The sequence below is a fragment of the Lemur catta genome, chromosome 19 (genome assembly GCF_020740605.2).
Source record: "Lemur catta isolate mLemCat1 chromosome 19, mLemCat1.pri, whole genome shotgun sequence".
NCBI classification, from domain to species: Eukaryota; Metazoa; Chordata; class Mammalia; order Primates; family Lemuridae; genus Lemur; species Lemur catta.
The window spans coordinates 15,363,552-15,378,322 of NC_059146.1; the positions used below are offsets into that span (position 1 = coordinate 15,363,552).

Here is a 14,771-nt window from a genome sequence, read left to right on the forward strand (position 1 = left end):
CACACAGTAGGAACCAAGCAAATTCTGGTTGAATGAAATTATCAGAAAATTCTCATTCCTAAAAGACAAAAAAAGCAAAAAACAAAGGTGGAAAAGCTTTTTTATGTGAGTAGTTTTATTAATATGAAAAAAATCCAATGGTAATAAAAGTCCAAGTATTTCAAGTGGAGTCCCTTTCGTCTTCAATATCTGTCTCCTTCTCATAAGAATATTAGCTTCATGAGGGTGGGGAGGTTGGTCTATTTTATTCATTCCTGTATTCCTAGTGCTTAGAGCAGAAACTTACTTATAGTAGGCTCTTATTCAAAAGACATTTGCTGAATACTGAACGATAGAATTCATACATATTGATTTTTACATGTTTGAAATCATATAAATGTGGTTTTTGCATTGGACTCTTCGGACTTGTAATTTTCAATGTGCACATTTCCAAAGATCAACACAAGCCACATAGTTATCATAAAAAAGATTCTACAGACGTCTTCCATGCTATTGTTCCATTTCCCAACTGGATTACATTAAATTTTTAATGTTAATGAACATTTCTCTTCTAAATATCATTGGGCACACTGATTTTGTTTCCCTGGGATCATTTCTGTGGGATATTTTGTAAAAATTATGCTACTGCTAAAGAGCATGAACACTTTTATAACTCTCATTATTTAGTGCAAGGGCACCATCCAGAAATTGCAGGTTCATTTGGGTTTGTAACTCTTGATGTGCTGAGCTGGGAGAGTTGTTATGACAGCAAATGAAGTTTTACATGATCATATTCCCTCAGCTTCCATCTCTGATAAAACTGCATTATATAGTGTGGTGCAAGTAGCCTTTGAAGTCTGTACCTCAGGACCATGTATGGTTGGAAAATGTTTCTGTACCTGAACAGAGCCTGACTAAATCTATTTCAACTGCAGTAAGTCTCCAGATGACCCAGGGGGTTGATAAACTGTGGTCCCAAGTTGCCTGTTTCTTTAAATAAAGTTTTATTGGAATATAGCCACTCTAATCTGTTTGCTTATTGTCCATGGCTGTTTTCCTGCTATAACTGCAGAGCTGAGCAGTTGTCCCTAAAATATTTATTAATATAACCTGGCCCTTTGCAGAGAAAGTCCGCCAACCCACAACCCATGTGTAATAGGATACAGAAATCTTCCATATTTCTCTCACCTTGATCAGGATATTTCTGATTAAGTATTAATGGCACTTTGAAGCATTTTGAAGTGTGGAAGAAGATCAGAGCTCAGTAAACTAAAGTACTGGAATGAAATTAGGTAAGCTAATGGCAAAATATAAAGTAAGGAATTAGAAAAGAAAATTTAGAAGTTGAGTGAACAAATTGTGGCAGTGGTGAATGCATTCCAAATATTTCTTTTAATCATGTATACCCTACCAGAGGATCTTTTGAAGATGATTAGTTTATGCACCCAATGAAAAAATGGGTCTAATATAATGTGGGAATAAAATATTAGCCTGTAACATTCTAATTTGACTTGTTGGCATCAGGGGCACAAGGAGCAAGGAGTTATGGTCAAATTGATCATCTGCATCTGATTCACATTTCCCTCTCTAGCAGAAGACCTGCACTAACGGCCTTCATTCATTCAGCCATGCCAGAGTTGCTGTGTGAGCACAGGCAAGAGGTCTCAGTCATATTTGGAGGGTGGGTGAGAGCTTAAGGAATAGATGCTGCCTACGGTGAAAGTTGGTAGATAGCAATTAAACAAGAAAAGAGTGCAAAGAGCTTACCAGGACATGTAACTATTTCTACAGTTTGTGAAGAGAGCTCAGAAGAGTTGGGACTCTAAGACTATAACATGTCAAATGGAGAATGGTGAGCACTGAGCCCTGTGAACCGTTTTAAGAAACTTAGAATTCACTCTGAAGGGATTGGGCAGCTGTTAAAGATTCTAGGCAGGGGAAAGACATGATGATACCGCTAGATGGAGTGTGGAAGACAGAACTCAACACAAGACAAGATGGAGGCAGCAAGATGAGAGGGATCATTGTGACATTATTAGGGCAGAGGTGCAGGAATGAGGCTGATGTTACAGGAAAGGTGATTGAATGTCTCACATATATGGGAGGATCCAAAGTCTATAAGGGACCTAAAGTAATTATAGGCACTGTATGGTTTAGAAGATTAAAAGGCAATCACCACAGTGTTATCTGGGCAGTCCCTAGTCAGTAAGTGGGACACTGATTTAATATACACTGTGACCGATCAGTGGTAATTTTAACAGATTTGTCTTTCTAGGATCCTCCTAAATGTTACATGTGGACCCCCTCCAGAAAGAGAAATAAAATATGTGCGCCTTCCCCCTCAACCCATAAAGAGTTTGCCACCCGGTGTAGAACGGACTGCTGAGCAATGGCTTTACAAAGCCTTAAAATGGGTGATAACAAGTGGATTCGATTAATATATCCGGTCTTCTCAGCTGACAAGCTCCCAGCCTTGTGATGTCTAGAAGCCCCAGGGATGCCCAAGAAATAGACACATGGTTCAGACACATTTTATATGTGACACACAAGGAGTTGATTTTCTAAGAAAAGGCCTTATGTTTTTGGAACATAAAATACTGCATCCCAATATATAACAAGGATATTGTAAACATCATCACACGCTATACAATAGGGATGGTGTTTTCATCGAACTGAGGAATACCAAACTTTCAGATAAACTGGACTTCTAACTAAATGAAGGCATGAATCGTAAGTTTCCCCAGGATAGAAGCTGGCACGCTGCCACAGGCAGTGCAGGGAGAGGATGCAGGTAGACACTGAGGGACACCCAGCATTCTTCACCCCTGGAGGACAGCTAGCCAGGGAGGGACGTACCACAGGGGTAGCAGGTGACGGGGATGAATGCTGAGGCGCCCCCAGGGCTCCTGTTCCTTTAAGACTCCAGCTTGGTTTTAATGAGTAATAATGGCCCCAGAGTCAACGGTAAAATGCTTAAATGTACTTTGTACTTTGTGGCCTGAATTGCAGCTGCTCAGCAGATGGGAATTACCCACATTCTGACGTTTGCCATGAATAATGGACTTGGCAAGAACTGAGTTTCTTAATCTTATCAGGCTATTTACCTGGCCAGAAGAAATAATTTTTGTTTGATTTTATAAAACTGTAATCTGCATGGGCATAGGACAAGATGATGGGTGGCAGGGAAATAGGCCTTGCAGCTACCAATATAGAATGGATGTCAAATATTAGTTGTCACAAAGTCTTTCCTCTTGTTTTCATAATGATTTACAGCAGCATTAATTGGATATCCTATTAATTCCCTGGAAATCAAAGAACCTTGTCCCACTCTTTACAAAGTGATTCTTACAACCTGGATCCACTGAGGGCAGAGCAGAGATATTGTTGTAACCCAACACGTACTTCAGACACTTCCACGTGATACAAATAAACTTCAGGGGAAAACACAACCCAAAGTAGCCACCAAAGGCATATTTGGCCCTTGGCCATGCTTGGCCATGTGTGCTTCCCGAGTTTGTGTGATTTCTGCTTCTTGGAGACTGGCTGAAAGATGTTCATAGTTCAAATCAGGCAGTCACTGAACTGAAGCACAAGGAAAAGCATTGTACTGTGTGTGTTGCCACACAGGAAAGTAAAACATTTGAAATGGTCTCTTTAGCAGATGAAAAACTGGGGCACTTTAGTTTTTATCTCCCTATTGATTTTGTTCATAATGTTAAATATTAGCAATGAGATGACTGAACAATGTCATATGTCAGGTTCAAAAAACTGAATTTAAAACTTTATATTTGTTTTTTATAAAATAACTATGAATAAAACATAAAGATAACATAAGTTGATTATTTGCTGGGAATTAAGGTTGTGATTTTTATGTTGTGTGCTGTAATTCTGAATACTTTACCGTAAGTGTGTAATACATTCATGATTTTTTTCCCATAATTTTAGGTCCCTAAAAACATAATATAAACTCTTGTATGTTTTTGGAAAGGTAGAATCAGGAAATATGAGGGCAACAGAAAAGAATTAAATAAAGCCTTAGCATTAAGCCATTTGCCAAGACAAACCATCGTTCTACGTTACTGACATCTGCAAGCAGTGGCAGAACTCTCTGAACCCACTTTATCCTGACGTTACTGTCCACTGAATTCTGGAATTAAAATTGCAAGCTTCAGCCCCTCTTCCCTAAACACCCATGGCTCCAGGTCTTCTTGCCTTTGGTCTCATTTCCCGGCTCAAAGGATGAAGAGAGAATGGCTTTTAACCTTTGCATAGAGACCCTCCTCAGCTAGCAAAGTAGGTTATTCACATTTCCATTGCAAATGAAGGGATTGGGTTCCAAAGTCTGAAAACTGAGAAGTTGCATAGAGGAAGGCTATCTTGATTGAAGTAAAAACGCAAACACTAAATTATCAGGGAGCTCTGAATTCTGTCTAACTCGCCTGACTTTAAAGCCCTGGGGAGGGGCACAGGTGCCAAAGGGGCTGCCCCTTTTAAAGAGGAAAAGTTTCTGACTTTTCTAGCAACTGTGCTAGAGTATCATTAATGACTGCTGGTGGTTGGGATGGCAGTTCCTCTGATCTGTTTGCTCCTGTCTTCCAAGCAGTTCTAACCTCAGACCTTAACTCCTTCAGTGCTAAAGACTGAAAAAAAAGGACCTAGGAGTTTCATGCAATCTATTAGTGATCAAATCAATAAGGTAATGAAAGGGGCAGTCTTGCAAAAATAACAGGAAAATACCTAATCCTACAATTTCCCCAGTAACAGCTAAAGATCAACCCTGTAAATTCTCTCACTAACAGGCACCCTGCAGGAGTTCTGTTTTGCACAACTTCTGAAAAGAGCTGAATAGACAGAAAAGAGATGTAGATCTCTCTCTTTCAAAATTGTTTTTTTTTTTTTTTTTTTTTTTTTTTTGAGAATCTGCTTTCACAGAGTTCCTGAGTAAATAGCAGGAGAACAACTCCAAACCTCAACCATATCTGGAGGACAGAGTCGCATCTCCTGCACTAATCCCTTCTCCAAGCAAAGGCGGGAAACCAACTCTCGGACTTTGACAACCTGCCCATCCTGCTGCTGTTTTTTGCTATCAACTGACAGCCATCACTATTTTATTCTCTCTTCGCCCCCTTAAAATCCACGGGCCACTTGGCTTCAGGGCTGGCTCCACTTCTCTTTCTCTGGGATGCCACCCCTTTCTCTTCTCGTTCACTCTCTCAGTCTCTCTATCCTTCTAAGAAGATAAAATAAACGTTTTCACTTTCATATCTCAATCTCTGCATGAGAAATCTTTTTCCACCTGGGCCGTGAGCACCTACTGGGCTTTCCACCCTAATAGTCATTTAACTACATTTGTCTCGTTTCCCGCACATAACCCCCTCTTGACTGCTTTTGGCTATTTTGGAACTTCTGTGTTTTCTGGGACATTCATGTTTTCAAGATTGCCCCTGTTAAAAACTGGCCCTGGAGCCAATGCATAGCTGGGTCCCCAGCTCCTAGGACTCGGATAAGAGCAAAAGGATTAAAGATTAAGGAATAATTTCACAGTATTAAAAAGGAACTTGAAAGGACAGCTAGAAACGAAACAAAGAAAACATCCAAAATGGTTTAACTATAAAAATTCCTCCGTTTAAGAAGGGCTTCAGTGACTCAGAACCGTGTCACTAGATGCTGATAAGAACGGAAAGGGAGATAAAGAGGGAGAGGCAAAGAATTGCATGCTTCTTTGTTTCAATGCCAGAGCTTCCGAAGAGAGCAGCAATGTGCTCTGGATCTGATATCCGACCATTTTTAATAGGATACCTTTACGAAGGTAAATGTCACTATTTGATATTTTAACACCCTGCCATGTTTTCCAACCTTAAATGAGAGGAGGCATTTACTTACTCTCTTTCCCTTTGTGTTTGGCTTCTAAGGGGTTAGGAAAAAAATAATTGTACAATTCACAACCTATAGTTCCAGTTGGTCACTGCAGTGAGCTGCTGCCACCCCAGATCTGTTTTCTGGTCTCTCAAATAGCTGCCTTCCCAGGGGCGGCGCATGCAGCTGGTGGACAGGAAACAAAAGATGAGGGAAGCCCCTGCTCTATGACCTCTTCCTCTAGCCCAAAACACACAGGAGCGTGGTCTCTGGTTCAGGCCCTGGCACTGTTCACAAAATCCGTGCCAATTTTTAAATTTTCATTCTAATCCAAAATAGGGGCTATTGCAGTTGTCCAGGCAACAGATGATGGCGGCTTGGACTAGATGGTGAGAAGTGGTTGGATTTTGCAAATGGAGTTGACTGGACTTGCTGTGGGGCTGGGTATAGAAATGAGAGACGGGATCAATTAGGTTGGTAGCTAGCTCATACTTGGGTCTTTTGCTTCTCATTCATCCATGGCTTGGCCTTTCGTTTGTTTTTCTGATATGGGCCTTGTAGATTTTTTTAGAAGCCCGTGGAAAAGTAAACGCAGGTGTGCCACACAACACCGGCCATTACTGGAGCAGATGCAAGCTCGCTGTAAAAGAAACCTTCATGCGTGAACAGCTGGGGACTCTTGTGCCTGCTGAGGATGGCTGGAGAGGCCCTTGTCTGTCACAGTCGGATGCCCCTTGTTCTCTTGGGAGGGGAAACGATCTGTCTATTCTATTTAACGAAGTCTTTCATTGACTTTACTGATAGGCCTTTCAGCCGCCTGGGCCTTCGGGGTGGGTACTGGAAGGTCTGTAATACAACAGGTGGCAGGGGATTCTCAGGCTGTCACCATGAGCATGAACCCGAGGTGGGAGCTTCCCTGACATTCTTTGCTCTTTGGTGATGCTGCTGTGACTTTCACCACGGATTCTCTTGATGGTTGACAAAAAATATTGAGCAAACTCCTTGTTTTTGTTCTGGGCATCCTCCATCTACTCTCCACACAATATACAAGGTATACAGAAGGTGTCTCATCCTATCCTCTGCTTTGCTCAACGTCCTTAAATGTCTTTCCATTGCTCTTGGGATAAACACCCACATCCTTATCATGGCGGATAAAATCCTGCTTGCTCTCTCTCCTGCCTTCCTCATCAGCCCAGCCACCTGGGCACCTTTCGCTTGCTGGAACTCTGAGCTCCCTGGCCATAGGGTATGGGTGCGGCAGACTTCCTGCATCAGGAATGCTCTCCCACCCACTCCAGGGGCGTTAGCTCCCTCCTCAGATCTCTGTGCAAACATCGTCTTCAGGGAGAAGGCTTACCCCTGTGTCAGGCCAGGCCCTTGTTCCTCCATAGAACTGGGTTCGTCTCTTTCAGAGCACTTACTGCAGTTTGCTTCAGCCCTTTAGACCTGTGGTTCCCAAAGTGTGATGCCCAGACCAGCAGCACCTGTCCCACCTGGGAACTCAGACATGCAAACACTTACCCTACCCCCGGCCTACTGAGTCAGAAACTCTGGAGATGAGGCCCAGCAACCTTCATTTTAACAAGCCCACCAGCAGGTTCTGATAAAGGCTCAGGTTTGAGATCTGCACCTTGAGATTGCAAGCTCCATCCCGGTAGGGCCCTTGTCTGTTTTCACTCCAAATTGTACGCCCTAGCTTCTCTTCCAGCACAGCTTCCGGCTCATGGCTTTCTCTCGAAAATTATTTGTTTACAAAATACTGTGTAGAAAATAAATCCTGATGTACTCTTCGGGGGCGGGGGGGGGGGGGGGAAGTCTTTTACCAGTGTGACTGACACATCCAGAAATTCAAGTAAATCTCATACGTGTAATGTATTTCTGGAGTCTTTGAATTTTGACTTCATCAGACTTTTTATGGAAACATTTTCAGCAGTTCTTGGGCAGACAGGTGATCTTATTGTTTTTAAACCTCCTGGGTAATTGTGAAGTCAATAAGCTTTACTGCCATAGCAAATTATTGAATCATATTGGTATGTTCAATGACTGTTTTGCAATATAAGCTTATTGAAAAATATCGGATACAAAGAAAGCTTAATGAATGTCCTTTTTCACATATCTGGAGGTGATGCTATTGACCTTTTTATGACATAGGAACTGATGTGATATCCAGTTTCTCATAATAAAAATTTCTTTTTATTTCACCAGGTCATGATACATGAATAATGTGAATTTTTAACAACAATCCCCACATGGAAAGAAAAATTCTAATTTTTAAAGGAGATGCTCAAAAACACGTTTTAACCCTTTGCCTCTGGCATATTTTAGAATCCTGACTCCTTGTAAAAATATGTTAGAAAGGGCTCACTTATCCTTTATTAAAGACAGAAATTCAATGTTCTTCAGGAGAGTGATGCCCTCTATAAACCCACCTTCAGGACTTGCTGGAGCACAAAGTGTTAGCTCTGATTCCTTTGATCAGGAGAAGACCATGGACATGAAACCTGGGCAGACATTGCCCTCTGGGACTACCAACCAGGTAGGAGGCAGCCTCTGGAACACTGGCTCTTTGTGTTTAATTTGTGCTTAGAGGTGCAGGTGGCTGGTTCCTTTGTTTCAGCAAAAAGTGCCAGCCAACATGTTTGGGAAAAAAAAAACTGTTTGGACTAATGCACTTTCTGCTAAAATTTATTACATCATGCCAATTAAACTTATTTACTAAGGACAGGAAACCACACGTGCCTTTTGGGCTGCTATTAGAAGAGTCATAGCCTGCAAGGTTTTATATTCGTTTCTAAGTAGCAGAAAAAGTCTAACAGGTTCTGAGAGTGAAATCTGGTCTGCATTCTAAAGCAGGATTTGAACTTCATTATTTGTTGTTGTTATTTTTTTAAAATACAGAGTTAGCATTTACTTACCTCTAAATTGCCCTGATTTCAGCCTATGACCTGAAATGAAAGTACTTTGAAAGAGACCATAAGGAACCTTTTTTTTTTTTCTTTTAACTCAGCTCACTTAGAATATGACTTCAGGCAATAAATCAGCAACTGGAACCTTAGTCATTTGAGCATGAAACCAACCTACGCCAATACCCTTCAATGGATCAGGGAGGTTTCTAAACTCAACAGAAGTAGTAAGATACAAATGTTATGTGCTATTAATATCAGAACCTCTTATTGATCATATGCAATTCTCATGAAATTTGCTGAAACCAATTATTTGATTACACAGATCCCATTTTACTATTAATCTCCATTATTTTCACATATTTCTATGCAGAAAAATAAAAATCCCTTAATAAATTGGTAATTTCTTTCTTGTTCACCACAACAATGCCTAATACATAGAGAGAGTTGAAAAATTACTTGTTAAGTGAATAAATGAGTGGAGGTATTTGCTACATTGGTGGTACATTGGATATCATAGTTGGTCAGTGGCATTGTTATAATTTCTGGTGACAGTCTGGCAGAGATTTCCCTCAACTCCAGGAATTTTGTTTATGTCAGGAGGTCAGAAGTTCTCAGAACTGAATCCTTTCCTCCTCTGAGCAGCGGTTCTCAGACTTCAGGATGCATCAGAATCACCTGATTAATTCTAGGGTGAAGCCCAAGGTCTGTACCACGAACAAACATCTGATTCAGAAGCAGATGGTCCATTGACCACATTCTTGAGAAATGGTTCTTATTCAATCTCAGATGTAATGCGTCCAGGACTGAACTCCCAACCTTCTACCGCAAACCTGCTCCTTGTGTAGTCTTCATAATTTCAGAAAATGTTAACCCCATTTTTCTAGACAAAAATCCTTAGGATTATCCCTGATTATTCACTTTCTCTCACACCCAGGAAATCCTATTGTCTCTTCATTCAAAATATATCCAGAATTTGACCATTTTTTTTCTACCTCCATTAATGTCACTTGGTCTATCTACCATCATCTCTACTGTGGACTGTCAGCTCCTTGGCAGTTTCTCTGCTTCCACTCATGCCCCTTCTTCAAGCTCTTCTTAACAAAGCAGCCAGAAAGATGTTGTCACTCATGTGTTCAATACCCTTCCACGGCTTCTGGTCTTACTTAGTGGGAAAGACCAAGTCTCACAATGGCCTGTGAAACCCTACAGGTGCTGGCCCCATCTGACCTCACCTTCTCCTAGTGTATTTCTGCTTCACTTTCCCCACGCTGAACCCCCAACCCTTACGGATCTGCCCCTGCCTCAGGGCTAGGGACTTGCTGTCCCCCTTGCCTGGAATGCCCCAGCCAGAAACCTGCATGGCTTTTTTACTCACCTTCTGCAGGTTTTTCCTCCAATGCTACCTTCTCCTTGAGACCCTCCTTGGCCATTTTATATGCAATCAGAACCCTTCCCACTCTCGATCCCCAGCACTCTTTAGTCCATTGCCTCCTTGATTTTTATTCTTCACACCTTTCAGCATTTATCTTAGGATATGACCCTACGAGAGTAAAGGTTTTGTTTGATTCATTGCTAAAAGCTCAGAAGGGTTTCTGCTCATAGTGAGCGATCAGTAAGTATTTGAGGAATGAATAAATGAATCCTTTTCTGACTCTTATATTTCATCCTTTTCCTCCAGCCGTGGTTTTAATTAATTCCCTCTTTGACCATATTTGTTCCTCTGCTTTCCTACTGCCCAACCCTACAGCATTCGCCTCCCCTTCCCTCTGTTATTTATTTGGCTTTGTTTCTTTTCCCACTCCCTGTAAGACTTGGGTCATGTTTCAGTGCTACTTGTCTTTTTACGATTTCGTCTTTCCGCCCCCCAGCCTCGGTTCTAGCTCGGCCAGGTTCAGTCGTCATCTTTACTCTCACAGTCTTTAAGCCCCTACTCTCTGGTTTCCAAAGAAACATAAGACGGTGTTTGCTGTGCATAAGAAAACAGTTGTGAATGTTGGCTACAGCAAGAGGGAGGCTGTAAAAATAAAGTGTGTCATGAGGAGCAAGGGAGGGAGAAGCAGTGAGGACAGGACACGCTGTTTTTGGCCCCTGGGCTAATTCTTTATGTGTATCATTTATAAGGAACCATAGATCCTTCACTTAATGCTGCTCTTCAGAATTACGCCAACGATTAAAACAGAAATGTAGCTTTAAATGAAATTAAATCACTATTAATGACATATGAGTGATTGTTCCGTGAGGATGCATGGCTTGGCAGTCTTTAGGAACTTACATTTTCAACTTTTTACCCTGTGTTTCAACTGGGGATTCGTACTATTGATCCTGTTGATCATATATCATGCTTAGAAAACTCTGAATGGTATATTCCAGAAATGACTGGATAATATGTAATATAGGTGTGTGGTTACCTGGTTATGAATGTCCTCTCATTGATGAAGATCCAAGAAGGGTACCGGTGAGCCATCAGAGTCCCCTTTCTCTCCTCTTTGAGATGGTCAGAAGGTAACCTAAACATCAGAATGATATTAATGATTTGTTCCTGCGATGCCTTCATAAATTAGTTTCTGATTTACATTGAATATTTTGTTGTGTCTCTAGTGTATAGGAATATTTTGGAGAGTTTTTAAGTGGCAAAAAAGAGAAAAACATGTATTATGTAAATTGAAAAACTGCTGAAACAGTGACTCAAGACAAGGAAGGATTGGACAATTGGGTAAGTCTGTTTTTGATGTATTTCTAGTAAGAGAAATATGATTCTGTAAGTTTGTGTGATTCTGTGAAAAGGATCATATTCCTTCTATTACAAAAACTCAAACCAAATGGGCTGAACCCTGCCCCAGTCAGGTGAACACAACTTCACATTTCCAGGCAGCAAAAATCAAGCTCTGACTAGAAGCCTTGATTAAATATGACATAACATCCTTCCAATCTCCCTCAGGCTCTGGAAATTGTGGTCCGATGTGAATAATCTCTTCCTTTATAATTCATATAAATGGCATTAGGGTGTGACCAGAGATTTAAAGTATAATATTTTCTGGTTGTTCCATTTTGCAGAACTTAAACAGTCAATTACCATTGCTCCAAGCCTACAGAATCTTAGGAAATATAGCTTGAATTAAAAGGTAGGTGGGAGAGAAAAAGTTAGTTTTCTTAAAAAAAAAAAAAACAACAAGATGGGGTGTATTTCCTCCTTTTTCCTTTCAAATCAGGTTATTTTGGTTGGGGAAGATGAGTGAAAAAGACATTTTATATCCTGATCTCCGGAATACCAGGAAAAAAAGCAAAAAGAATATCTATTCTCTCATGAAATCCCTGGCGCATCTTTTTCCTTATAGTACTTTGTTAATCTCACTAGCCATCTTGCTGCAGTCGCTAAGCTGAATGTTCTGCCACAGTCTCCCTTCTTGCTTTTATCATTCTCAGCATCAATCACATCTTTGGTCACAAACCTTCCTGAGATCTCATTAAATAAAGCCTAAGTCCCTTTACCTGACATCCAGGCTTTCTGTAATTCCACCCAACCTACCTTCCCAAATGCAAAATTGAAGCTTTTGTTTTTGGAGACAGAGTCTCACTCTGTTGCTAGAGTGCCATGGCACGGACCTAGCTCACAGCAACCTCAAACTCCTGGGCTCAAGCGATCCTTTTGCCTCAGCCTCCCGAGTAGCTGGGACTACAGGCATGCGCCACCATGCCCGGTTAATTTTTTCTATATATATTTTTAGTTGTCCAGCTAATTTCTTTCTATTTTTAGTAGAGACAGGGTCTCGCTCTTGTTCAGGCTGGTCTCAAACTCCTGACCTTGAGCAATCCTCCCGCCTGGGCCTCCCAGAGTGCTAGGATTACACTCTGGCCACTCCTGGCCACATTAAAATATTAATAGTAAAATTAAGAGCTCTGAGATGATGAATGATAATTATTTTCTTTTTGATTTCATACATACTTTCTAAATCATACACAAGGAGTATATCTTCAGTCTCACACACACACACACACACCCCAATAAAAGTAACTAAAAATAATTAGAAAGTATCACACTGGAATAACAAGCATGTGTTTCAATTATGAGGTAAGATTATATCAACGGCTGTACACATGGAGTTTTTAAAATATAGATTCTTTCAGCTTGAAGAGGCAATGGAAAGTTACAAACACAATTTGTAGTCAGCTCCAAAATAAAGCTGTTTCCTCAAACCTCTGACATGAACCTGGAGCGGAAAAGAGCAGAGCCACATGCAGTTACATTGCTTTGTGGAGACGAGACAAAGAATCTATAATTATCCAGTTCTTTGGAAAAGAGTTAATGGAAGTATGGTTTCTGGGAAACATTAGCCTCCATATTTCCTCTAAAGAACATGCTTCATTTGCAAAAATGGTAAACCGTCAAGAGTTGGAGTATAAAAACTATCACTTTATCAAGTGATATTGGTTACAATCAGGAATTGTTTTGAGATACAAATAAAAATGTATTGCAATCCTTAAATTGAAGGCAAGACTAAACAGGAGGATAGGGGTCAAACAACCGAACTTCTATGTGAGCGTACCATTGCCTCAGTTAGAGTGGAATCTAATTTGAAATGCCATACCTTTAATATTCTATTGCATATTTATAATGCATGGCGCTAATGCCATGCACTTTATTCTGCCCAAAGTGCCCTCGGGGAGGGGAGGCAAGCAGGAGCAGCAGGAAAAGCAAACTAGTATCGAGCCACTTAAGGACTTAAGGTGTCTTGCCACCACTCTGTCTCGCATTGAGCTGCTCAGTCTGCCGAGGGCATCTTCTGGAATTGCTGCTCTGCTGGAGCACAAGGATTCTCTGCTTCATCTGAGTTTCCAAGGGCAAATTTTCAGGTTGATTTCACTAAGATCATGACTCATTTTTTCTGTTAATGTATTGGCTGCAAGAGAATCAGTACTTCTCTTGAGCTCCTTCACTAGGCTCTGAGTGATGAAGAAATTTTTCTTTCATCATCTAAGCTACTAAGATAACACATCACTTAAAGAGAAGACACCTCCATGTTCAACTAGTGAAGGCAGTGGTGTTAGTTTAGTACTTGAACTTATGAAAGTGATGAAATCACTGTAATTGATAGTTCGTGAAGAGATAGACGAATTTTTGCAACAGAATGGCCCTCTAACTTTAGTTAGGGCAAAGGGGGAATATTCAGAAGTCTTTTTGCAGGGGTTGTATTAACATTTTCAAATGGTTTATACTTGAATATTTAAAAAAATCTGAATCTTTATATGAAGCCCATGTATCTCTAGTAACCTTGAATTCCCCACCCACATTGTAATCAATGAATCTGTACAAGCAAATGAACGGTTAGCATTGGGTTTCTATTTCAAGCAAAAGTATAGGACGCTTATTTTAGGAAATTAAAACAAGAGTCAGGTATAAAACTTTTAACCACATGCTAAAAGTTCATGTTACATACATGTTACTCTATTTTGAATATATTAATAATTGGAAAAGTTACCTTTTTCTTAATCATTGCTACCCCTCTCTCTCTGGTTGACCAATACATTTAATAGTTTATCATAAAATGTTATACACATTAAAAATAGTAAAAACATATGTATACTAAAAGTTTAACTAGGAAGTTAACTAGACTTTAACTAGGAAGATTTATACCCAGTTATGTTGTTAATCTCAAATTAATCTCAAATATGGATAGATTTCTCAATTAGGACTACTATTCCTTATTTAGACATGTTTATTAAGAAATATGAAATCAAATAACTTGGTTTAAAGAGTTATAACAATATATTCAACACAAAGGTATATTTCCTTTTTGAAAAATGTTTAGTGAATACTGATACTCTAATTTATTTTAAATTAATTTGATGCTAATGTTTTCAACTAAACTTTACTAAACACAGTCAGACTCAGAGGACAATAACATGGTAAGTCGTTCAGTTAGGTTAGAATTCTAGCCACAATTCTCCAGTCACTATCTAATTCTAAGTACGCTGGAGAATTCCAACTCTGCAATTTGAAAAAAGAATCCATTAAAACAGTGAATATATTAA

The 14,771-nt window shown here is 40.1% G+C and overlaps 1 protein-coding gene across 1 annotated transcript in view; it reads right to left on the reverse strand.

The window, feature by feature from the left end:
* The window catches only part of RASSF6 (Ras association domain family member 6), a 28,919-nt gene extending 17,669 nt beyond the window's left edge, over window positions 1–11,250 (reverse strand). The window contains exon 1 of the mRNA XM_045532455.1: window positions 11,150–11,250. Coding sequence (XP_045388411.1) covers window positions 11,150–11,205 — 56 coding nt within the window. The 5' untranslated portion in view covers window positions 11,206–11,250. The remainder of the gene's footprint in view (window positions 1–11,149) is intronic.
* Between the last annotated feature and the right edge of the window lie 3,521 nt (window positions 11,251–14,771).